General features: G+C 38.9%; 1 protein-coding gene across 2 annotated transcripts in view; it reads right to left on the minus strand.

Moving 5' to 3' along the window:
• Nucleotides 1-928: 928 nt before the first annotated feature.
• The window catches only part of LOC122736585 (aminopeptidase O (putative)), a 495,791-nt gene continuing 469,463 nt past the window's right edge, over nucleotides 929-27,256 (minus strand). The window contains exons 15-17 of one of the 2 annotated variants that reach the window (XM_043978914.1): nucleotides 8,417-8,503; nucleotides 5,762-5,906; nucleotides 929-3,579 (exon numbers count right to left, since the gene is read on the minus strand). In XM_043978914.1, the coding sequence (XP_043834849.1) occupies nucleotides 5,766-5,906; nucleotides 8,417-8,503 (228 nt within the window). In that variant the 3' untranslated portion in view covers nucleotides 929-3,579; nucleotides 5,762-5,765. The remainder of the gene's footprint in view (nucleotides 3,580-5,761; nucleotides 5,907-8,416; nucleotides 8,504-27,256) is intronic. The other variant, XM_043978916.1, reaches the window with a different exon arrangement.

Here is a 27,256-nt window from a genome sequence, read left to right on the forward strand (position 1 = left end):
GCCTCTCGAGTAATGTCAAACTTGGATGTGGATGCTTTTTTAAATAAGAACAGATATAAATTTTATTGACAGTAAAACAAGTTGTAAAATAAAAACTTCCTAGCCCATGAGGCTAGGAAGTGATCCCACCTACTGAATACAATTTTTTTGGATACAAATGGATTTTTTGGAATACAATTTGGACAATATTGGATTCAGTTTTGAGAAAGTTATTTTTTTTAATCCTGTTTTCTATTTTGCCTCCAAGAAAACCCTTTGTATATCAAGGTGGCCATATATGTGTCCTCTCTGAATCCCTTCATAGTATTTAGACCTGGAAGCTTTTCTAAGTTTTTGCTATTTACACAAAGGAAAAGTAGCAAAAGCTGTACTCCACATAACCTCTGTGAAAACATGTGAAATGGGGCATAAAACTCTAATGAATAGCAGTCTGTAAGTCCATTTGATGGCAGAACTACTTTGGTAGCCAGTGCAGGAGCTGGCTCAGCAGGGTGGGGAACTATCTCCTAATCCTTACTGAGTTTGAAAGACTGAACTTTAAAGTTGCTGACTGGCCATAACCCAGGTAATTAAAAGCAAGTTTGGGGACTTTGGTGAAGCATGGCATAAAAGAGAAAAGAGATTAAAAAAGACCCCTGTGTACAATCCTACCCAAACCATCAGCAGGACTCTGCCTTAATGACTGGTGCAGAAAGAAAGTTTTGGCTTTGATTTCTGGAAAGGAAACATTGGGGGGGGGGGATAGTTTCTACCATTCCATTTGAGGTAGGTACAGCTCTGGGTTCAATACACCATGGAAAAACTGCCAAAGAAACATGATGTTGAATAAAAGCTATCTTTGCTTCATACACAGTGTAACCCCTTCCTTATTTTACATCAGAGAGTCAACCACAGACACATAATACCGAAGGAAAAAAATTTATTCTATTGTCATCTTAGAAAAGTAGATTTATTTTATTAAAAAAAAACAAAACGATGACATAAAACCTAATTTACACATCTTCCCCACCACTGTGGTACAAAAGATAATTAAAGACATTTGCACATGGTCAACATATGTAGTTATTTGCAAAGCTCAATAAGGCAAATCTTTGGAGAAAATTTCTTCTTTGAGTATTATGGGCAAGTTAGTTGAGACCTAAAGCTTTGCCCACAAAGGGCTTTTAAAGCTGCTATTTGCCAGGACTTCGTGTAACTGGATAACAGGACTCAAGGTAGAGAGCCTCTGGAAAATCCTAGACTCTCAAACAAATATTTGGTTTTCTCCTTTTGAGGTTTAAGCTTTTCATTTCTGCTCTGGGGCTCCAGAGAGAGACAGACTCCAAAGTACTCCCCCCATACTGGGGATTCCCGGCATCCCGTGCCATATTCAAAGCACCAATAGTTGATCCAACAGTCCCAAGTCAAGTGCTGCTGGCTTCTCTCTCCTTAGGCAAGAGAAGAAAAATGCTCTTTTTGCATTAAGGTCTAAAATCACCTCTTTATCTCTTCCCAAAGAAATGGAGAAATAAATCCGTCTGTGCTGTCACCTGACTGATGTCCTTAACAAATCAGAAGAAACTGCTTTCCTTTCAAAATAGTTATCTTAAATAATCCACTAGGTTTTTTTTTTCATTTGAAAGGTCTCTAAGAACATCAGTAACCTACACTAAAACTCAGGCAGTAATGTTTGCAATGAAACATCCTAAGGGTAAGATGTTTAGTTTTTTTGTCAACTCTATTTTATCTGGAGAACACTTTAGATTTGTTCCATGTTATCTGGGTAACCCTTTAAAAAAAGTCAGGAAAAATTCAGAACAAAATTCCAAATGTGGATACCTACAGAAAACAACTAGGGGATAATTAGCTGCAATAGCATGGAGGAAAAATAGCAAATACATCTGGCCACTGGCTGGCCCCACTAGATAAAAACCATGTGCTTTCTGGAAATGTTGAACTACATCTCTTCAGTCCCATATGCTGAAGGAACCAGTACTTTTCAGCAGGTTTTCCCAGATGCTTGAATGTCTATATAGAGATTATCATGAAGGATCTGAATCGCACGCACAACTCTGGCCTGGGCATTTTGCATGGAATAAGCTGGAGCTCTCACAGTGAGCTCTGGTGTGTGAGCATATATATAAGCTTGTGTGTGGAGTTTCTTTTTCTACATGTTCAGTTGAAAGAAGCCTATGGGAGAGATAAGCAAAAAGAAATAGATGTTTCTTGTCAGCTGATTGTTTTAGCAGTCATATAACCCTTCCTTTGATGTTCAGGGTCAATGAAATCCTAGTACCACCAGGGTTTGGGAGTAGATATAGTAAAAGAATCTTTCTGTGATCTTTCCTGCAAAGGAAACAGCAATAAAATTTATTACTCAGTCCCAACGAAGGAATTCTTGTAAAGGGTCTCAATAAAGAGGTGTCTTTGTATTCCTTGCCACTCGGCTTTGGGGGGAAAAAAGATTCATTGGAGGGCGCAGGAAGAGAATAGTGTCTAGAGCCTATAACTCTAAGTCTGGGATCTGCAACTCTACTGCTTTGCATTCAAAATACATGAGATGAGCTTCACCATCACACGGACTGCTACAGGATAAAAGAAATTACAGCAAAGTTTTCATTTGGTAGAAATGCAATAGACCAACACCTGCATACATCTTTGGGTTTTTTAGAGGCTGTAAGCAATAGGAGACAAAGAAATCCAATCTACACACTGCTAGCAAAATCAAATTAAGTTAAGCAAATTGATGTTTTAGGGGCTTACGTACACCATATCTTTGTGATTCTGCAAACAATACACACAAAAGTATCTCAGAGAAGCATTCGGGGTTTTCCCCCCATATTCTTTGAACCAGTGACACTTTCCATCAAGTCGCAGCAGTCGGAGCTTGGGGCCATCTTCACCCCATCAGGTATGCTTCTGGCCAGCGTCTGTGCCCTTTACAAAAGGGGTGTTGTCTTTTTTGCTCTCGGGCTCGACTCCTGTTCCTGCTGAACTGAGCCAGTGTGTAAAATCAGAACTGTTATCAGCTCAGTAGGCACCGGAGGGCGGGTCCAATCAACAGCTCAGAACAGCAGCCCTGCTACCCTCTACCCGGAAGCTCCGCTGGGACCAGCCAATCACTGGAGAAGACCCGAAGGAGTTGAGGCTACAAACACAAAGGACATTTTGCCAAACCATCAAATCGGATGACGAGCAATCCTCTGAGAAGTGTACACATACCCATACACACCATTACTCAGCTTTCACTGACCTCCATGACTTTATCTGTGGTCTCAATTTTTCATAAGAATAGTTCTTGTTATACCCAAGTAGGTTTTACCTTCCAGACAAGGCTAATCCTCATAGGTTTCTAAGATGGAGACAAGCCTAAATACTTGCAGTTGATCCTTATATTCTTGACAGAATAAAGTATAGTCTTCGATCTATTTCCAGTCTCTTTTCCTCGTCTTCCATGCACGCAGAGGGGCTTTTACACCTCCATCTCTTAGAAAATGGCCACGTGATAAAGGGTGCAACTCAGCCAGCAATCTCAGTGCCCAATCAGGTTCACACTTAACGTTCCCATCTCACCTTCTCTTCAGGTGCAGAACTTAGCCACTGTGAACAAAGAGGAAATCAATTACTGTTCACCAATCAGCTAAGCTCTGCACCTTGTTAGAGAGGTCGTCCTCTGAGCATTATTAAAGGGCTGGAGAGCATCTTCGATGGTTGCTTCTTTCTTTTCTTTCCAAGTAAGTTCTACTGCACGGATCATTTTCCTGCACATTATCTACGGCTTCTGAAGGAGCAGCCAAGGTCATGGTTGCGTGGTAATCCCTGGCAATGTGATTTTAATCTTAAGTCACAAATCAGCATGCCAGGAACCCAAGCAGCCAGAGCACTCAAGAAAACGTTGTGTCCTCATGAGTTCACACTTTCACCACAAAGGGCTCACACTACATGACTGTCTCCATCTTATGTGCCTGTTAATTTACCGAACAGGTCAGTGGTTTGGGTTTTTGTTTGTTTTGTTGGTGGTTTATCCATGTTCTATGAGGTTCTTGCAGTTAATTAAAAAAAAAAGAGTTATAAATAAATACATCATTGTGACCGTGGAACACAAAAAAGAGGGCACTAACAGGGTTGTCACAACCAGATAAATGTACAGGCTTTAGCACTTGAAGAATGGTTAGTGTCCCAAACTGACATTTCTAAGGAGGAGCTCTTGGCACTCTTCTAGGTTGGGAAGAATTTTTTTTTATTTTTTGAAGTTGAGCCAGGTCAACTTGAGAAAAGGAACCCACTTCCTCCACCAAGTCCCTAATATTGTCATCAATCAATCCCCAGTATGACTTTTCATTAAGGAAAAAAATGGGTGCCTAGGGCCCCAGAAATCACTCTGTGTCATGCTGTGGTCAAGAAGCAGGCAAAGTAGGAGAGTGGGAGTAAGAAAAAGATTAGGAAGGAAGAAAGAACAGATCTGCAAACAGGAATGCTCCCAGGTCTGTCTTTAGAATCAAAGTCCAAATGTGAAGTCTGGGGATAAATGATGGACACTTAACAATCTAAGGATTCAATAAAGTTTTTGTCTACAAAAGCCTGGTCAAGAAACAAAGCAATGGAATGGGCTCTGTATTCCTGCTTTGGCATAGCTCAGAGAATCTGGAGAAAAATTAATTCTCTATACAGTTAAAAACAGGCAATCTGATTTATACTGAAGCAAAAACAAAAGACTTGTGCAACTGAAACTTTCTCAACTGCCCCTTACTAAAGCATGCATTTGAAAGGCTCACTGAGCTGCTAAGTAAACTTTTTTTTTAGATTCTAAGTTATTAACCCTAGTACACCAAGCAAAGAATCATAATTACTAGTCTATTACCAATGAGCCCCTGTCTCCATGCTAAAAGAATAGTCATTCATAATTAACTTATATTCTTGGTATTATCCCTCTCTGATCTAAATAAGCTCTTTTAAAAACAATCACCAGAAAGCCTAACAACTTGAGCATGCCTAAAAGGAGAAGCAACTTGGAAGATTTAGGGTTCTTTTCTTAAAAAAACAAGCCATAATAGATACTTGCTAAACTAAGAAGGTTGAATTTTGATCCCACAAATTGAAGTGGAAAAAAAAAGACCACCACACACACAAATCCCCCAACAACCCAACAGGAGGAACAGACTGTCAAGATGTGTTATATCATTAAGCAAAAATGTGAAGTATGTTGGGTTGGAAAGGACTCTCATACCAAACCTAATCAGTTATGTGCTGAGCATGCTGGTGCAAAGGTACTCTCATAACTTAAAAGGAGAAAATATTTTCATGTAAAAATCCCAAGATTCCAGGGTGTGGGAAGTAATGTAAGTCTTTGTGAGAAAAAAAAAATCTTAGTTATACATAGTAATTTTTTGCATTTAGGTTCTCATCCCTCCTCAGCATGACCTCTATTGTTTTCTCTGTTTAGTTCTAAATATAACCAGAAGCAAACTTTACTGAAACTTTAGTGAACCATTTCAGTGGACAACAGGATCCCTTCACTTTACCAAATTGCCAAAGACTCAAAAAGATGTGGTTAAAAAATTGCTTGAAGGTATGTATCCTTTGCCATATACACCCTCTCCAACTCCTGCTCCATTCTAGCAACTTGATGAGAAGTAAAAGACCAATGTTGTTGGTGCTTCAGCAAACAAGACAAGTCCTCACCCACCTCTTAGCTTATGAGATACTTACTTTGTTCCAACCAGCTGGGTGGTAGTTTTATGTTTGCACCAAACAAAGGAGAGAAGTAGGGGAAAATAATTACCTCTTTAAAATAACATCTCTGCCACCACCTTGGCTGATGACCTGTCCATGTGTTCCCTGGTCATCTCAAAGCACTTGTGAGCGAGCTGTTGTTGTTTTGCATTCTCGCTCACCATCAATTCTCCATAGAGATACACACCCATAGCCTGGGAAGGAAAATACACATAGCACAATAACTGCTTAGACACTGGGGATGTTATGAAATATATACATATATATATGTATACATACACTCATAACTATATTTACAAAGACATGGATACAATATGTACACATCTTTTTGTGTATGTGATTGAAGGCCCAAGCTTATTTTATACAAGATCCCTTAAGGCAAAAACTGCATCAATTCTGGAGATGAAAAGATGCAGATACATCTGTTCATCTTATATTTCTATTAAAACCCACTGTTTTTAGTGCTTTTGTTCCCCTTTTCTTTTTATCAAGAAGGAAAAAAAATGATCAATTAATCTAAGTTGTCTTTCAGCCACTGCAACTTAGGGATTTAATCAACTGTTTGGTTCATATTTATAGAAGGATATATAAAGGGATATTTATATATCCCTTTTTTAAAAAAGAGATAAGCGGGGAGGGTAGCTAGGTGGCTCAGTGGATAGAACACTGGCCCTGGATTCAGGAGGACCGGAGTTCAAATCCAGCCTCAGACATTTGACACTTACTAGTTGTGTGACCCTGAGCAAGTCACTTAACACTCATCCCACCTCCCCCCAAAAAGAGAGAAGCAGGCCCTTAGAGATCATCACAGTCCAATCCACTCACCCTACATATAAAATGAATGCCAGAGAGCACCCAACGTTACCCAAGTACTAGCAACAACATAACACATGCTACTTTTGAATAGGAGATATCAAGTTCTTGCTTTTATTGACTTGGAGGAATGCCCCAGGTAAGGAAATGATACATACATGCACTCACTCACTCATGTCATTTAGGTTTCCTCTCTGTTAGTCTTAATGATTCATGGTAGAGACCAAGATTTCAGATGCATTTCAGCCAGTTCACACACTAGTTAATTCTTCCAAGCTATAACATACTAGAGAAATGACAAATTTCCCATCCAACGCATAATGATGCTAACATGACATCATGTGGCAGCCAGTGCCAGGAAGAATAATCAAGATGCAATTAGGAAAGATGCATTTGGGTTCCTTACAGCCTGATAGCTTTCCATATAAGCGTCCAAAATAGGGCTACAAACACTGGCTTTTCTGTTTCAACAAACATGCTGAAAACAGTCACATTTGCATTTTTCCCAGACTTTTAAAATAGCCAAGTCAATTATGATCTGGACAAGCTAAGAACCACTTTAATTTCACATGCGATCTCAGTCCAAAGCTCATTTATGCCACAGATTGCACCCTGCTGGAGCAAATTAAAAGGATCTCAAAGATAGTAGGATAAAAACTTAGTAGTTATAGTTTCCAAAAATTCTTTCCCTAAAAAAAGCTTTAAAATGTTCATCTTTATTTGGTTAAAAAAATCATTACTCTAAATATACAACAGTTAAACTTATTATTTTTTTTTTAGCATAGACCTTAAGGATAGAGTTGTTTCTTTATCTTATTCTCCTTGTATTCCCACTATATTTGCAACCACCTCCTTCTTACTCCAGTGGGGCACATGTGACATTTCATAATGGCCAGAAGTTGTATGGTACCCTTTGTGAGGATAATTGGCCTTTGTTTACTGCTTGCCCCCAAACACTTGGAATGCTATCAAAAGTCTTTTTGTTTTATTCTTTGCTTTTAAAATGGATACATTCTGCCTAACTCCTTACTGCCTGCCATCTTATTCAAATGCTACATTCTGCAGAGCCCCAATGCATATCAAGGAAGTAACAGTTTACGTCACGGAAGACAACCGTGTTAATCACAGCAAAACTAGAAATGGTCATATTTTAGTACCAGGTGGGAAGAATGGCGGAGCAACCACTTCAAAGGCGTGTGCCCTAACAGTCCTATCAAGCATGGGAGCAAGTGGTGCTGGGACTGTGCTATTGGAAAAAGAAAAAGGGCATGACCATGTTTCTCAAAAGATGAAAGAGAACGACCACCTTTTAGATACTGGAGTCACACACACATTTGGGAGCCTATGTTCACACATGCCTGTGTCTCTTTTCTGGGGTACAACAGACCTGATGTTTCAGTGGTAGTCTAGAAGCAATGGGTAACCACAGAGTTATCTATTCTGGTACCTTGTACATGAAAGGCTGTTAAATAACATTGTCAAGTAGAGTGATATTAAAGTCATGGATAACATTCATTTGAAATACTCCCAAAAGTCGGCTGAGTTTTGTTTATTAGCAATAATGGAAGCCAAATAAGAAAAAACCCTAATGACTGTCATGGGATGACATTTGTATATACACCTATAGAGCTATACACGCATATATATATTAATAAGTATGTCATATTATATTATATTAATAAGTAAACACAGAAACAAAAAAATAAAAATTTGTGCAAAAATTCAATAGCTAGACAAAATATTTTAAGTAATAGTCTTCATTTTGGGCAGCTTTTTGGAAGTCTTGGGGGGTGACACAAAAGAGATATTAAAGTAATCTTATATTCCAGTATCATATTCTTGAGAGGAAGACCTGCAAAACTAAAATAATAGCCTGTCAAAGGTAACTTGCCTGATCCTCCAGAAGGAATCTCTCGACATCTTCATACGCTTTAGTGTATTTGTGTTTAATGACAAGTTCACACCAACGATGTCGAACCTAAAAGGACAAGATAGAGAAACTCTTAGGAAGCAAAGCACTTTTTGGTCAAGTAGTTTTCAAGGCAGACTGTTTTTAGTACACATATTTTGCAAAAGAATTAAAATAAGCATTTTTCAGCCAATGAGAAATGAATCACAGTCCTATTTTTAAAAAATGTTATGGGCCCAGAGCACCCCAGAAGTTCTCTGGGGCACATCAAGGAACCTTCTCCTTGAGAAACTAAACCAAAGGACAGACACACCTAAAGAGATAAGTGGAACCAGATCAAGCTGAGCTAGCTCCAGGACCCCCACCCTACATTCCAGGCCTCCTTACCACCTGGATGAGGTAATCCTGGTAAGCGTGGCTGCACCAGGAGAGGACAAAGAAACTGCCCATCAGCAGACTGCTCGGACCCACCAGGATGGAGTTAATGCCCATCACCAGATTGCCCATGACCCATCATCAAACTACCCCAACCCACCGCCAGATGACTTCCAACCTATCACCCAATAAGGGACATCCTTGCCCATCTGAGCCCTATAAAAGGGTGCTCCCCAAGCTAGTCAGGGAGAAAAGTGTTTTTTCAAACTTTCCTCCTGGTCAGTTTCTTTTGTACCCCAATAAACCTGTTCTTTTATTCCTAAATAGGACTTGTGCGAGACTGTAATTCTTTACAGAGGAATCCTAAGGACCCACGTGCTTTCTCCCCATACCAAAAAAAAAACCCCAAAACATCAGCTAATAAGTGAAAGATATTTTGAAACAAACTAGAGTAGGATAGGGGCACATTCCAGTTTGTTGCTTTAATTGCTTTAAAATATTAGTGTAAAACAAAGAAAATCAAAGAGCAAAATGGTCATTCCCAAACCAAGTTGACTACCTTGTTTAATACAGTATGTCACCGATACACTCCCCCCCTTCAAACTAGAGACTGATTTTTTTTGGGGGGGGGGGGTATCGTGACTTAATGTGGTTCAGTGCTACTGGCCACATGAATAAACAGTTTCACAAAGAGGAAGTTATTGCCTCACATATTCCCAAGTAAGGAAGCTACAATACTATAATTTTCCATTGTTTCGTTTCTAACTAAGGAGAAAGCAAACAAAAGCATCTGAGTAAAACAGCTTTCTTAACAATGAATAGTGTGTAATGTACTTAAAAGAGCTAAATTTACATCTTCAAACCTTTTTCCCCCAAAAAAGGATATTTTAAAAAAATTTTCAAGCAGAGGTTTGCCAAAAGAACAATTTTAAATCTACTAACAATATAGAAAAGCTTATTTGCTGCAAAGCCTGCTTTCTAAGGATAAAATGAGAAAGTGGGTTTTGAACATTCAAATGTAAGACAAGGTTATTTCATATCACCCGATAGTCTTGTTGGTTAAACAGCTTGGCTGACCTGTGAAGGGCTTAACTAGTGATTCTTTATATTTACATGTTTTGAGCTACTTGAATTTAAAAAGAAGGAAAAGAAAACATCTAGTGCTGTGGCTTTAAGTGTCATTTCCCACTGCATCAAAGCTTCCTCAATTATAGTCAATGAGCAGTCTAACGTTTTATATTCCATTATTGGTTCAACATCAGCCCTAAAGGGAAGTAGTTAAGTGCATTAAAAAACCTACTTACATTACAACTTGCTTTTACTGCCTTTGAGAGTGGGAGGCACTTTATAATAATCAGCTTTTTGTGGTAACAGTAAAATGTAAGCGGTTTCAATATTTTTTGGCAGTCCGACTCCAAATTATAGCATTATCTACTACCTTAGCAAGATCTCCTCTTGAAGATAAATTTATGGACAGACAATTAAGAATGAAGGAAAGAAAAATCTCTGAGAGAGTTTCGTTTTTCTCTGGGGCTCTCTGCCTGGCACATTTCTTAAACAGGGATGATAACTTGGGAATTCCATTGCTCTCTACTCTCCTGGTAAAGGAGAACACTCTGGATTTTCAGGAAAGGGATGTCATCTTCAGTAGCTTTATTTACATGGATGGAGAAATTTCAGAAGGTCGTGCGAACGAACAGACAGTCTCATTATAATCATTTAACAAGGGAAGAATGGTTTGGAGAAGCAAGGAATGTGAGTGAGATCTTTATTGTCTTTAACAAATGGTCCCCTTCTAAAGAAGGGATGGAAAACAGCTAAGGCATACAAAGAGAACCAAGACCCAATTCCTAAAATAAAAGTTTGAGTACAACCTCCACATGAGCAGCCTGGGCAAAAGGGTACAGCAGTTGTGTCTGGTTCAAGGGTACCTAGAACCTCTACCTAACTCTACTCAACCCACACACCTTTTACCGCCTATTCAAAAATCAAGTACCATCTTGCCAAAAAAAGGGAGGGGGTTCGTCACCGAATGTTTATATATCTAAATATACATATATAGCAGACACAAGTCAACTTAACCGAAAAAGCTTAATTAATGTTTGTTGATGGACTGATTTGTTATTTTGGCCTACAGCTATTTGAAACAGAGAAGGATGGAAGTCTCAGAGATCTATCTGGTTTTAACTTGAAAACAATGAGGACTTTCTGCTTGCTCTCAGTGAATTCTTCTTATCATGAAGATTCTGACCCTTGTCTTCTCTTCTTCCTCCTCTGAAATGGTAAGATTCTAAGGAAGACAAAGTACCAAGGTGCGACAACCTTGGTGCTACAAATGCAGCAGGTCTGTTAGTCTGTCATTTAATTCTATTTCATGTGGGAAAAGTTCTAGAAGTATGCAGAAAAGTTTTGGGAGGTTTTCCACAGCAAATATGAAATCATTTCCCCTTCTCAGACTATTAAAATGATTTCTATTTGTGGTTAATAAGAAGCCAAATTTATTTTTAGGAATTTCGTGCAGTATCTGGAGAAAATACCATCCCCCACCCTACCCCCACTTTAGTTCACAACATTATAACAGGAAAGTTAAAAACAAGATTCCTACATAGAATAAAAGAAGTGTTACTATGGACAGGATGTTTAAAAATAAGTCACAAGGATGAGATATGGACAACTGAGTGCTTACTAGAGGTTTCCTGTTTGGATACTTGGTATTTTACTTTCACAAATATCTGAGATAAAATGTTAGGAAAAATTCAGCAAAAACCTAAATTGGTCATTCCCCACCACTCCAAATGTTATACAAAATTGCTAAGAATGAAAATTTCTGCAAATCTTCTCCATTTCCCCCAATTTCAGTGATAAAATTATCTTTCTCCCTTAAAAAAAATTAAAAACCCCTTTATATCTTAAAGAGGAAGAGTATATAGAAGGAAGGCAAAAAGCATTTATTTAGTACCTACTACATACCAAACCTGGTGCCAAATACTTTATAAATATTATCTCATTTGAGGTAATGTTTGGCATAGTGTCATCAGCAGAGAGGGGGAAAAAAAATCTAACGAAAGAACAACAGTGGTGGCAGCAGTGGCAGCAGCAACAGCAGCAGCAGTAACAACCTACTAATGATAAAGTAAGAGATCTAGACCCACAGCTTCTGCTCCCAAACACCTCTCTCTATTTCTATTTCTCAAGGCTCTGGGAAGGCTGACCTTTTAGAGCCAAGTTAACATAATTCAACTTCTTTTCTCAATTTACAAAGTCAGTAAAAAGTTAAATACTGAGCTGCCACCTAAGAAGATACCTGTATATGAATCTACCCCATGCACATGCTTTTTCTGAGTCTGTTGTTGGGTATTTTTTATTTCTCCAGGAAGAGTACGGGCTCCTTTAGGACAGGAACTCTGTCTCCTGTCTCTTTAATGTCTCGTATCACATAAGAGAATGTTCTCCACAGAGCAGTTATTGAATCAAATGAGCCCCCACTCCTCCTCTTATGGGTTTTCACAACTCTATAGAGTTGGTGACCCGCAAAGTAGATAATGACATAGAAATTCCTTTACCTGGAGACAACCCCCTCCCCTCAATTCTAAATGATCTTCAGCACTGCTGCTTTACCCCTCTTGTCTGTGGGGAGGGAGGAACCATAAAAGCCAAACTCAATCACGGAGAGTAATTAAGGGGAAAACTTCATTCTTTGCTGCTGGCAAAGTAGCTGACTGCATCATGGGCTCCAGTTCTACCCATGATATTCAGTGACTCCCATATTATAGCCACGGGCACATAGACCTTCTGTTATTCACATATCCTCTCTAGGACAGAAAATTACATGGCAAGGAGTAAAAGAGAACTAATTTTTAAAAGTGAGAGTGCAAGTTTGTATTTATTTGTCCTTTGACTTATGTTCGTGCACTATCAGCTATCTGGAAGGGCAACGGAAAACTGGAACCTATTTGTAGAACAAGCAGTTAACTTAGATGTCTACAAGAAATGCTACCCAGTTAAAGGGGGAAACCTCCCCCCCCCAACAACTTACCTTTCTTCAAAAAATCATTCCTACCTCCTCACAATAGAATTCTCCCTTCCTAGCACAACCACATTAGAACCTTGTTGATTATGAAATCTGGTAAACAGGTTGCTGTGACTTAGAATCATTTTTTTTAAAAAACCTACCAACAACATTTTAGAAATTATCTACTAAATTTGTACTTTAAATGATCTCATAAGACAGTAGGCATAAAAATGAGGTATGGAAAGAAAGGAAGAATGAGATGAGAAAAAAAAAACCAACAATGGAAGGAGGAGAGAAATAAGAGAGGAAATAAGGGAAATGATATGGGGGAAAAGAGGATAAAATGTACATTCGTTTAAGAAGTAAGTGCCTTTAAGTGCCCAGACTTCCCACTCCTTTAACTCACCCTTCCTATCAAAGAATAAGGTAAAACAGCAATAAAAATGATGGTACTTCATGTTTAAAGAACATTTTATACATTCTACCCATTCACATCTATTTTCTCCTTCCATTTGCACATCCCTAGGAAGTTAGAGCTCATATATACTATCTCGGTATTAGAGAACAGGAAGCCCAACATCTGATAGGTTAGTTGACTTACCAACTTTCCTATAGCTAATTTGTAGGAAGAAGGGGAGAGCCACTACAACCTCTCTTGATTCTTAGCATAGTGTTTTGCTGTACAATACAATAATTGCCTTACATTTAGAATAATACTGCCTGAGATTAAGATATTATTTGAGGGGCAGCTAGATGGCGCAGTGGATAGAGCACCAACCCTAGAGTCAGGAGTACCTGAGTTCAAATCTGGCCTCAGACACTTAACACTTACTAGCTGTGTGACCCTGGGCAAGTCACTTAACCCCAATTGCCTCACTAAAAAAAAAAAAAGATATTATTTGAAATCAGCCTAACTACTTCTGGCAATACATAAAACATATTTTGTTCTTCAGGAATGATATTGGGGAAATTAAGGTGAGGGGGCGACCAGTTCAGAAACAGATTGTATATAAAAGATTTCAACACTTTATGTGGTCACTTAAGTTACCAAATCATTTTGATCCTATATATAAATACTTCACATTTAAATTTATTACTTTATTTTTTTTAATCAAGACCTCCTATTTTCCTATGTATTTATGACTCTTAGTAGCACTAGTTTGTTTCTAAGCCAAATCTTGGAGTAAAACACTAAAGTTCAGTCTTGAATGATGGGTGGGATTGAAGTGCTTGTGTACTTACAGTTCAGTCCAAGAAAAATAAATTTGCTTTTCAAAGCTCTCCATTCATAAATGATGGGAATCTGTAATGTGTAGTCATTAGCACACAGGTGGTATTTTTAATATATAAATTCTATTTCCATGGATGGAAATTTATTTGAATAAGATTTTCCAGGTTGTTGAATCATTTAAGAACAAAGCATTGGTGATAATGAGAGTACAAATGCTCTGATGGAAGATTGGCTCAGCCTTGTGACCTATTCTTACTGTTCCAAATCCCATTAAAAGCAATTGGAACAACAAACAAGACACAATGGGGAATGGAATCACCATTCAGCAAAAACTGGGAAAAATGGATGCCTGTGTTTTGGGCCTTTAAAAAAAAAGTACATCTAACTTTGTACTTCATATGGCAATAGAGTAAACAAACTGGATTAGCAATTTAAAATGCTTATTTAAAAAATTGTAAGGAAAGAAAAAAATTGTCTTATCTATAGAGAGGACATTTTTTTTTTAAATCAACAAAAGTGGAAAGCTTGTATGAACAAAAGTTGAGAACTATCTTTATATGTAACGGGAAAAAAATAAATAAAATACTTTATTTTAAAAAATCAATAAAAGAAACCACCACCACCAACAACAACAAACCACTAAAAACAGTAAGAGTGACAAACTGGAGTCAAGAAGGACTTAGTCCAAATCCTTCTCATATACACTTAGTAACTATATGATTATGAGGAAGTTAACTTTCTTCAGCCTGTTTCCTCATCTATAAAATGGAGAGAGTAACAGAGCTGCTGAGAGGATCAAATAAGGTAATGTAGGTATAATACTTTTCAAACCCTTTCAGGTTTTTTTTGTTTTTTTGTTTTCAGTATTTGCTAGATAAGTGTCAGCTATCATTAGTAGTGGCATATAAAGAAAAAATTATTCTGTACAACAAAAATAATCTCTAAAATTAAAAGAAAGGAAGCAGATTGAGAAGGAACTGATAACATATCTCTCTACATGCAAGACTAAGGATGTAAAGAGAATTTATTTACAAAGAAGGAAATCAGAACATTAATGGCCACTTGAAAAGAGTTAATTCAAATATATTAATATAATTATTAATTAAATATATTATCATGTTAACATAGTATGCAAAGGATATTGTGATACATGCTGGGGATACAAGGACAAAACCTAGAACAGTTCCTGCCCTCAAGAGGCTTATATTCAACTGTGAGGCTACAACATGTACTCCAGTAAGTGAATAAAAAGTAAATTCAGGGGGGGAGTGAATGCTGAGGGGGTGAAGATTGAAGATGGCCTCCTTGGGGAGGTAGGAGGTGAGCTGAGCTCTGGTGAGGGCAGAGCTGAACAAGAGGAAGGAGATCTCACACATAAACACAAAGAAACAGATGTGGGAGACAGAATATCATATATGGGTAGTAGCCAAGAGGATGGTTTTACAGAGTATAAAAAGTGTGCAAAGGGGAGAATATCATCAAATAAGAGGAAAAACACAAAACAAAACAGGAGAGATTGTGGATGGTTTTAAAAGCCAGGCTGAGTGGTTCTGAATTTTATTCTGGAGGCAGAAGGAAGCCAATGAATACCTGATGAAGAAAGGGAGAAAGAGAAGAGAGAAAAGGAGACATATCTGTGTTTTAGGATTGAAAAACAGTCTGGGGGCAGCTAGATGGCGCAGTGGATAGAGCACTGGCCCTGGATTCAGGAGTACCTGAGTTCAAATCCAGCCTCAGACACTTAACACTTACTAGCTGTGTGACCCTGGGCAAGTCACTTAACCCCAATTGCCTTACTAAAAAAAACAAAAAACAAAAAACAGTCTGGCAGCAAGAACACTAATTAGGCTACTGCGATAGCACACGCAATAGGTGATGGAGCCCTGAAAGAGGGTAGAGGTTGAGTAAATAAAAGAGGAGATTGATAATTTTGTGCAGTTAGGATGAACAAGACTTGGAAACTAATTTTATAGTCAAGAAAAGACCCAGGTCTGGAGTAAGAACCAAGGACTTGAGTTTGCTTTTTATCTTTTCCCTTGTGCCTTTGGGAGTATGGAGGGTTGTTTGTTTTTTTTGGTTGTTGTTGGGGTTTTTTTTGGGGGGGAGGGAATGATGGTGGGATAGAGGGTAGATTTCTGTTTCCTGGAACTGGTATCTTGCTTGGGGGATGATAGACCCCCAAGTTGAAATTCCTGTTATTCCTCAAGTGTGGGCTCTGAGTACTTAATAGCACCCTAGCTAGGCTGGGATGACAGCTGAGCCGATAGCCAGAGGTTGTAGTGGTTACAATTGAGAAATGAGGCAGCAGCCAACAAAGCAACATATGGCTGTCACCAGTGGGTCCAGGTAGGATTGCAAAGCCAAGGTCAGTGGAGCAGGCAGAAGATATCAGGCACCTGATAGTCTTGCAGCCTCAAAAGTATGAGGTGGCCTGGGCATTGTGGCACCTAGCAGAGCCCAGGGAAGGAATTTCTGGTAGGTCAGTGGGAGAAGTATAAGGGGCAACTCCTGCCTTCATGGCAGAGTCACTGATGTCTTCCCCACACTGATCCTACCAACCTTGCTCTACTCCTGCACTTCAATGCTTGGCCACAGTCACTACCATCCCTCCAGCTCTGGCCTTGCTGACATTCTGGTCCAGGATGCTTGTGGAAAGAAGAGGCCACACCCTAAGAGCAGCAGGAGTTTGGGCTCTGAGCTAGACCTCAGCTACAAGCCCTGAAGTCTCAGTTCCTTCACTTTGTAGCTGTATCCTGCTCGCCTGGACGGTGCCCTATGCTCTGTTTCAAGGCACTCCTGCTGACTGAGGTAGGGAATGTGAGAGAGGAATTCCCTCCACACGTTCCTTGCTGCATTTCTCAGAAGCACAAGGGAAAAAATGGAGAGCAAATTCGTGAAGATTTCAAGTGTTAGTTTCTTCCCTAATGGGTGGCTCCCTTTTTGTCCATCAGAATTCAACTAGCTAATTTTTTAATGTTGGCTGATCTCAGACAATTATTAGTTGCCTTCATCCAGTGGTCAATGCCCTATTAATACTAGCTAACATTTATTAAATGCCTACTAAGTGCCAGGCACTGTGCTCAACACTTTACAAGTATTTACTGCTTTTGATCCTTACAACCACCTTGAATAGTAGGTGCTATTATTATCATCCCCATTTTACACAGTAGAAGAAACTGAGGCAGGCAAAGAATAAGTGACTTGCCCAGGGTCACACAGCTAGTAAGTGTTTGAGGCCCAACGCTTTGTCCACTGCTGCACTTCAATGCTTGGCCACAGTCACCACCATCCCTCCAGCTCTGGGCTTGCTGACATTCTGGTCCAGGATGCTTGTGGAAAGAAGAGGCCACACCAGGAACTGATAACATATCTATCTACGTCCTTAGTCTTGCATGTAGGGCCACCAGCTGCCCCTGTCAAAGTCTGAAAGGAGCATTAGCTTCACAACTCACTGCCTGTTATCTGCCTCTTACCTCCTGTAATTTTGTCAAGTGAATGGGGGGAAGGAGCTCACTTGTCTTCAAGGATCACCCCTGCTATATAATGTGTCCATATAATGTGTCCCATCCTTTAGAAAGCATAGGGGTTCAGTTAATAATTTTCACTTTGTTCTGCATATTTACTTGAATTACTTTTTGTTGATAATTATTAGGTGTATACTATATTTTAAAGGGGAAAAAAAGCAAATCAACATGCCTTGCATTCCTTTAATGGAATGTTTGGGACAGGGAGAACAAAAGGTATGAAGAAGTAGAAAAAGTCATTCCCCACTGCACCCCCCTCCCACCCCCAATTAAGAATCAAATGCTATAAACATGATTGGATTACAGCTGTACAGTCAATGCTTGGTGATCCATGCAAATGGAAGGGAATGTAAAACCTCGAGTAATCCAGGCAGCTGCTTTAGGAAGGTGGCTCTATTTCCCACAGCCACTAGGCCGTGCTAAGCCAGGGGGGGATGAGGAGCCTCCATCCCGCCATGGTTTCTTGCAGCCCCCACCGTCCTGAGGAAGCAGTACACAAGAACTAACCTTATTCACTATAAGGGAGCATCCAAACCACGCGATTACCACAAGTCCTCCAAGACCACAACCCAATTAGAAAATGTCTAATCCTAATCGAGACCCCAACCCTCAAGCTAGACTGGCTCCAAAGCATATAGAGTCTTAGTTATCAGATAATGGGGAACTGCCTGAATTTAGACCAGGATTTCTTATCCTACAATACATGAACTTTAAAAAAAAAAGATACATATGTATATAAATATATATGTAGCTAGATGACCGTATTTTAATATAATTGGTTTCCTTTATAACCTTATGTATCTTATTTTATGTATTTAAAAATAATACCCTAAGACAAGACCCCAATTCTTTGCAGGTAACCCAAAAAGGTTTAGACAAAATCTTCCAGAAATGAATGGGTAGTGGACCAACATCAGGGAACATGGTATTTGCACTAACATGTGCGTAGAGCTAAGCTTCAGGCTGAACAAGGCAAGTGAAAGCACACAGCTTGAGAATGACATCAGCCAAAAGAGATAACATTGATGTGATTATTCAAATATGTATTTTTATATACAATGGGGAAAAGCTTTCAGACATCAATAGAACTAAGCTGACAATTAATCCTTCCAAGGCTGAACACAAGTGCTAACAGGTATGGCATATGCCAGGAATGTAAGAGTGAATTACTGGAGCACTGCACAAAGGTAAGCAAAATGTTACACTGGATGTGAGGGCTAGAAAAGACCTTTAAGAGTACCCAGTTCAGTCTGACATTATAAGACCAAGCAGGAAATGAAGTGTGCAACGTGGCTAGCTGTTCACAGAACCACCAAACTGAACCCAGAGGCCCAAACTGATTATCTGCGTTAAGTGCATGGGGGGGCCTACTTTGACCCATAGAATTTTAAAATGTGAAGGTAGCTTAGGAAAAGCCTCGAGTTCAAGCCTTTCACTTTATAGATGACAAAACTGAGGCCCAGAGAGTGACTTGCCTACGATGACACAGTGTGAAGACCACAGTATCCTTATAACCAGTGCTCTTTGTTATACTAAGCCACCTCTCTGGATTTTTAGCGCACTAATTCTCAAATCACTATAGTCTGTATTACTGGAAACTGACAGCATTTTTATGCTTCAAAGAGGAGGTTTTTAGAGAAAATGTGATTTCAAGCAACACAACGGTTCAGACAGACAGAAGGTACCTCATTCCAGAAAACAGCACGGTCTTAAGGTGGTGGGTAGTTTCTTGCAAGGTAAGAAGCCAGTAATGGCCTACAAAAAGTGCACAAAGTACTTGGGAGGGAGGGAGGGAGGGAGGGGGAGAGAGAGATGGAGAAGGGGGGGAGGGAGGGAGGGAGAGAGAGGGTCATACAGCAAAGGAAAAACTGGAAGGCAAAGAAATTTTTCATTAACATCAGCAAAGACCAGTGAGAAGTGTGACAACTGCCCTATAGGAAGCAGTGTTTGTTCCAATGATACTTCACCATTATTATGAGAAAAGGTTACAAAGTTAAGATGAGATAGGTGGTAAACATCTTAGAGAAGAAAAGCAGAAAACTGAGAGAGAGAAAGAGATCAGGTAAGATGGGGGTAGCCTGAAGGAAGTCTTGAAAGTAAAAATAACCAACCATAGATTTCTGTAGACAGTAATAAAGAACCAATGCTGGAACAAAATGAATTTACTCCAACAGAATGATTTCTCCAACAGCACAACGGGAACAGGGCTGGGCTCAAGGGATATAAGAATGCCCTTGGAAGAAGAGCTATACCAGGATTCATGATCTGGTAGTGGCTGTGGAAAGAAGAGGGTAAGAGAGGTGTGTGTGTGTGTGTGTGTGTGTGTGTGTGTATGAATGTGAGAGAGAGAGAGAGAGAGAGAGAGAGAAAGAGAGAGAGAGAGAGACTGACCGACCCCCAAATGCTAGGCTATGCCCCAAGAAAGGTCAATGATTTTTAAAAAGGCCCCATACCAAAAGATTTATAGCAACACTTTCTATGACATCTAATAACTGTAAAGAATGTTAATAGTGATCAAATAGGGAATAACCAAACAAGCTACGACACATGAATGTGTGAAATATTATCATGCTCTAAAGAAACAATGAATATGAATTAAGAGAAGCATGGGAAGACATATTGACTGATGCAAAAAAGGAGCCAACAGAATCAGTAAGACAATATACACAATGACTACAATAATGTAAACTGGAAAGAACAACAACAAAATGAATGCACTTAAAATTTGAATGATCCAGTTTGGGCCCCAAAGAAAAAAAGTGAGAAGGCCTTCAAGGGGCTTCTCTAACAGCTTGCATGCCCCAGAACAAGAACAAACCACCCACCCTTGTTTCCATTCATTCCAAACCTACCCCCAACCCCAGCAATATTCCACTCTAGCTCTGCCTAGTCCTTCCACTATGCACTCTGGAATGCCTGTTTCACAATGAATAAACTTCCTTTCATTTTAAACCCTTCCCTTTCTTATTCCTTCCATTTTCTGCAATTGAGCTTTGCTCCTCTCCTGATGACATTGTTTCCCTTGATATACTTTCCTGGATTGGCTATGCTTTTTCTCAGAACCCCTGATTTAAAGGTCATGGTGGAAGAGTGAAAATACTCCTTCCTCTCCGTTGCTACTCCCAGTTCTCCCTGTAACCACCATCATTCAGCATCCTCTCTTTTAAGATTCACATTATCTAAACTTGTCACCTAATTCAGAGTCTGGTAGTCATTCTCTAGCAACCCCAAAGACATCCTCTTCCTTAATGAGTTCAGTATCTGGCTCTGTCTTCCCCAACTCTTGCCCTCAACTAGGGGACAATAATCTACTGGCCTCCATGTGGGACATTAGCTGTCCCACACACCTGGAAGACCCATCCAATTTGTCTCTACCTCCCAGCTTCCTTTAAATCTCAGCTAAAATCCTACTTTCTGAGATTGCCTCCAAGTTATTCTGCATGTATCTTATTTGCACATAGTTATCTGCAAGTTGTTTCTCTGTTAGACTGTAAGCTCCAGGCAGGCACTGTTTTTATTTTTAGTATCCCTAGTACTTAACACAGTACCTGGCTCATAGTAGGCACTTAAACTCCTGTTAACTTGACTTCAATATACATATTAATGCTTCCTTAAATACCCTACCTTCTCAGTTTCTCAATTTACTCCATTCCCATGATCTACTCTTCCACTCTACCTTCAGCTACATTTAGAGATGGGAATACTCTTGATTTTGCCTTTACCTACAACTGTCTACTTCCTTGCTCAAAAGAACTCTGAAATTCCCTTATCAGATCATAATCTTTTATTGGGCAGATAGGTGGTATAGTGGATAGAGTCCTAGGCCTGGAGTCAGGAAGACTCATCTTCTTGAGTTAAAATCTGGCCTCATAGACTAGCTATGTGACCCATTTACCTCAGTTCCCTCATCTACAGAATGAACTGGAGATAGAAATGGCAAACTGTTCCAGTATCTGCAAAAAAACTCCAAACAGGGTCATGAAGAGTTGGACACAACTGAAAATGACTGAAAAACAAAAAAATCTTTTATCATTACATGATTTCCTGTGTCGTAATGATCACTAACCTTGTTGTTTGACTTGACTGTGAACTTCATTCCTCCACACCTCAGTTCTTTCCTCGGCAATCCCCCCCATATTTGTTATATATTCATCTCTTCCCTATCTAAACTCCTTGGCAAACCAGTTCAAGTCTATACTAGCTTCTACTCAAGAATCCCTTGCCCTCTTGCCTTATCACTAATCATGCCTTGCCTAATTAACCTCAAACCCTAGATCATTTTTACCATCTGTCTCCTTTGTTTCTATTCCTATCTACTGAACAGATCTGGAGGAAACCAGAAAACCACTTTGACTGGGTCAACTGCAAATTTGTGTTATCTGACCTTAACCGAGCCCCAACAGTGGCAAGGCAATTCTGCTACTCATCTCCAATTTGCTATTCCACTTTCCACACTAGCTATTCCAAGCCTCACCTCAAGACTCCCGCAGTACCCTCTCTCCTTCAACCTATACTCTGAGGTGAGGATCTCAAAACCCTCTTCACCAAAACCCTCTCCTTATCTCACCTCACTCAGGAATCTTCCTCCCCACCATAAAGCCTTGAGTTCAAGTCCCACTTCTGACTGGCGCTGTGATCCTAGGCAAGGCACTTAATCTTTGGGTGCCTTCTTGGCTAGAGGTGTCAAACACGCATGAGTGTGGTCAGAACCGGATTAAAATACAATTGGGAAAACACTTATGAAAATATATAAAAATACAACAGAGATAACATTACATTTTTTTAATTTTTTTTTTTTAGTGAGGCAATTGGGGTTAAGTGAGTTGCCCAGGGTCACACAGCTAGTAAGTGTTAAGTGTCTGAGGCCGGATTTGAACTCAGGTACTCCTGACTCCAGGGCCGGTGCTCTATCCACTGCACTACCTAGCTGCCCCATAACATTACATTTTAAAGCTAAGACCAACATAGCATCCTTATGTATGGATTAGTAGATCCTTTTTCCATCTGAGTTGAACTCTACTATTCTAGACAACTCTCTAAGACTCAGGGGGCCAAACTGTATTGGTCTAGTCCTTACGTCTCACAGTTATATTAAATGTAACAAAGTATAACACAACTTCCCTGCTTGTCTGTGTCCCCTTCTGACTTTTCTTTTGCTTTCTCCTCTTTAAAAAAATGTTGAACTTGTATTTGGAGCTCAAAAATTTGAAAAAATCAATGTTAAAATTATCTTTACATGAAATGGAAAAATAAAATATTATTTTAAAAATATGTTCAAATGATCCCCTGGTGACTGACTTCTTTTGTGTTTTTGAATGTGTATTACTACCTACCAATTTCTCCACCTTCAACTCTCCCACCCACAAATAAAAGCCTTCCTTTATTAATAAAATAAGAGGAGTAGTAGCAGTAATAATAGCTGGCATTGGTATAGCACTTTAAGGTTTGTAATGTGCTTACAAATATTATCTCATTTTATCCTCACAACAACACCAGAAGGCAGGTGTTGTTATTAGCAACATTTTACAGAGATAAGTATAATCAGGTAAAGCAAATGTGCTTTATTGGCTGTGACTGAAAATATTTATCTCATTCTCTACCTCTGGTCCATCACCTCTTTGCCAAGAGGTGAGAAGCATGTTTCAGCATTTTCTGAAGTTTCTAGTCATCATCATGATCAAATTTAGTCTTTTAGAATAAATCTTTCAAAGTTGTTTCCTTATTGCTTGTAGGGAACTTCCTCCACTAAGGCAGATCAGTTAATCAGTAAGGATTTATTAAGATCCTATTATATGGAGATACAAAGACAAAAATGAAACCCTTGCCCACAAGGAACTTGCATTACACTGCAGGAAGAACAGTGCGTTCATAAATAAATATATTACACAGAGACAAATGAGAAGGTAAGCAATATGATATGGATTATATATGTGAAGTCATGAAAAACGCAGTTCCATATTAGCCATGTTGAAAAAGAAAACACACACCCACCCACACACACCAAGAAAAATAAAGTTTAAAAAAGCATGCTTTAGGGGCAGCTAGGTGGCGCAGTGGATAGAGCACTGGCCTTGGATTCAGGAGTACCTGAGTTCAAATCCGGCCTCAGACACTTAACACTTACTAGCTGTGTGACCCTGGGCAAGTCACTTAACCCCAATTGCCCTGCAAAAAAAAAAAAAAAAAACCACACACACAACAACAAAAAAAGCATGCTTTAACCTTCACTCAGAGCTCATCAGTTCTTTACCACTAGATATAGCATTTTTCATCATGGGTTCTTTACAATTGTCTTGGATCACTGTCTTATTCTGAGGAGCTGTTACTGTGTACAATGTTCTCCTGGTTCTGCTCATGAAATAACTTTTTCAATGCATACCTCAATTTGCAATACACCCTGGAACTTATGTAACTAAAAATTCCTCTATAAGCTAACCTTCTCAAGTCTTATAAGATCATTATATCCCATAAAATAAATGAAATCCTCACAAGCCAAGTTGATATCCCTTCAGGCTCATAAAGTAAAGAGAGATTAGACATAATAGCATACGAAATGTTCTCCTGAGCTATTGTAGCTCTTTCTGTAGCCATCACATCATTAGTAGAGTTCAAATACACAATAAATTTCTAGCTCCAGGATAATAAAGACAATCTGCCCTTCATTAATGGGTTTCAAACGGCATCTGGCTAGAATTCTGGAATCCTAACACCCTCCAGAGAAAAAAATTAACACCCTGCTCCAAAGTTCCTCAAATCCATTGACACCTATTCTGCTGGAAATCTCTGTGAATTTAGTAAATGAATAATATTTATTCCCGATTTTAAGTGTTACACACACAGCTGCCTAGTTTATCTTCAAAACTCCTCCCCCCCCCCATGTTCAGTCAATTTCTTCTAATCATATCAGGGAGGATGTCTCAGGTGCTAATGATCTTTACTCCCTAATAGAAGGTTGCTCAAAAGGTTTAAGGCAGTATGCAAGAACTGAGCTGAAATGGAGAGAGGGAAAATGAGGGAGAGAAGAAGGGGACGAGAGAAGCAATAGATAGCATCTGAAATCCTGAATCCATGCATCAGACAGATTTCCCTATTTCCATTTTACACATGATGAAATCCTCATTTTGCCCACATCTTCTAACACCCTTAATTGGGCCTCTCTGCCCCACTCAGCTTTCGAACCTCCTCACTGTGTTCTTCATTTTGAATCATTTGCATTCTTTCCACAATTTAGGAAATTATACTGCAAAGTGAACTGGTAAAGTTTTCTGAAGAAAGCTGGGTACCCAATTCTAGTTGTCTGCAAACAGGATATACTTTCTTCTTAGGACTTTTGATTTTTAAAGAGAAAACAATATACCAGGGGAATTGATCTGGGAAGACTATTAAACCTCATTAAGAGACCCATTTAAAATACATCTTAAACTGAAAATTAAAGCTCATGGCTTATGGAAGTTAATAATTCTATCATCATAATGAGCAAACCTGCCTTTAAAATTTGTGTGCCCAGATCAGATTTAATTTTGCTTTAAAGTTAATTTACTGCTGTTGAAAGGGGCCTGCATTAAAGCCCTAAGTCATTTGTAAAGTAGGTACAAAGCAAACAGGATTCCGTGGTTAAGTACCTAGGGTTCAGGGCTATAATTATGTATGGACTGTTTAGAGTAACAAGCCAACAGTGTGGATGCAGTGCTGATTCCTAATCTATCGAGAGTTGCAGCTTTAATAATTTGTTGAATTTCACGACTCTGCCCTTCCCTGCCAGGTCTATTCTCAAAGGACTATAAGACATATTAAAAAAAATTAAGGTGAATTGAAATTAATTTTGTCTCAATAATTTCAAGATACTTTTTAAGATAAGAGGTAACAACATCCTGCTTTCTTGTCCAATGAATTTATTAACTGTAAATTTCATCAGGTAATTCTATATCCCCAATTAAAATTCTGTGTTATGAAGGTAAGTAGCATGGGCTTAGAAGCCCAGCAATCCAAATTCAGTAGGATCTAAGCTTTCCTCAAGTACTAGAAAATGCATTTACTTAGAATCTTGCAAATTTAATTAAAAGGGCTTTTAACTGAAAAGAAATGGATGTAAAGAGAGAAAAGCTGCCTCTATATACCCACTAAGCTAGATCCCACACAAAGGAGCGGTAATGATAGACACAGCCATTTAGTCTGCAAAAGACAATATTCAATAAAGCTAGTAAATACAAAACCTCAGTTGCCTATGAACAAGTGTACAAAGTATAGCAAGATGAAATTAGAGAACAGATTGCAAGGAGGCAGCTCTGACCCTAAAGATATCATTAAGATATGGGAGTAGCTAGGTGGGAAATTTTGAGGGGAAAAAAAAAAGATGAATTTGGGAAATAGATCATAAAACTGGAATAGAAGTATGAACCCAAGCTATCCAGACTTCTGTTGCTGAAAGCAGAGCAGGCAATAATTTCTTTTGCTTTAATGATAATTTCAAAAAGTAAGGGCAGAGGATTTTCTATCATGGGTCCAAGAAGAACAAGAGAGGAGGGGAGAGGAAAGAGTGATAGGTTGGTGGGGTGAAAATTATTAGACCTTTAAGGGTGTGCAATGAGTGCTTCATCTTAGAATTTTTGCTAGAGAAATGGAAGAAAGTTTGTCATAGGTACCCTACACTTAGGACAAGCAAGACTTCAAAGGGTTCAGAGAAAGGATATGTAGGATCCCATGGAATGAAATCATATAGAAGAAATGTGTCCAGGAGGGATGGGAAGTTATTCTAAATAAAATTCTGAAGGCAGAAGGAGAAACAATGCTATTGAGGAAGAAAAGGGAAAAAAAAACTCAACATGGATGTACAAGAAACTTGTCAACCAACTTAGATTTTTAAAAGATAAGATGTATGCTCACTGGTTCACTTGTTCAAATTAAGCATTACAGGCAGCAAACCCAGTCTACTTCTTAGGCAAACAGGGAGCGAGAGTGAAATTATGAACCAAATAATCTTTTCATGAACTCCTTCCCGTATTAAAGCCTATTTCCCTGCATTTGAGGGGAAGAAAATACATTTGAATGCCTCTTTATATGCTGCATAGCTCAAACCCCTTAAATTTAAAGGGTATTTTTTGTACCTGGAATTTTAATTTACATGGTTATGTTGTAGTTTTTAATTCAGATTATATTATTTCAGTTAAACAGTGATAACACTGAATTCATGTTGAGAGGGTGCTAATTAGTTAACCATTTTGCATATAACTGTTTATCTTATGGGTGTAGATGTTGTTATCACAAATTTAGATAGAATAAAATAAGGTGAATGCAAAGAAGAAATAAAAGATGCAGAGAGGTCGGAAGCAAGTAGACGTACCAGAAACAGAAACAAAATAATTAGACAGAGAAGCAAAAAAATAAAAATAAAAATAAAAAAAGATAGAATAGGTTCAAGACTGCTAAATCTCAGAATGCTCTGAGGAAAGGAAAGCTTGGGAGAACAAAAAAGCGTTGTTTTAAAGCCATTTGGGGAGAAAAGAAGAGACTCAAAGAAAGTGATAGAATCACTGCCCTTCAGAGCTGGGCCAATGATAAGAAAGGATGGAAAAGAGATACAGCTCCTTATTTCTTATGTTACTTCTGTGTCTTTGTTTTTGACAAGAAGAATGATTTGGGCTGGTTTTGAATTTAATATACACTTAAAAACAAAACTGTAC

The sequence above is a fragment of the Dromiciops gliroides genome, chromosome 1 (assembly GCF_019393635.1).
Source record: "Dromiciops gliroides isolate mDroGli1 chromosome 1, mDroGli1.pri, whole genome shotgun sequence".
NCBI lineage: Eukaryota > Metazoa > Chordata > Mammalia > Microbiotheria > Microbiotheriidae > Dromiciops > Dromiciops gliroides.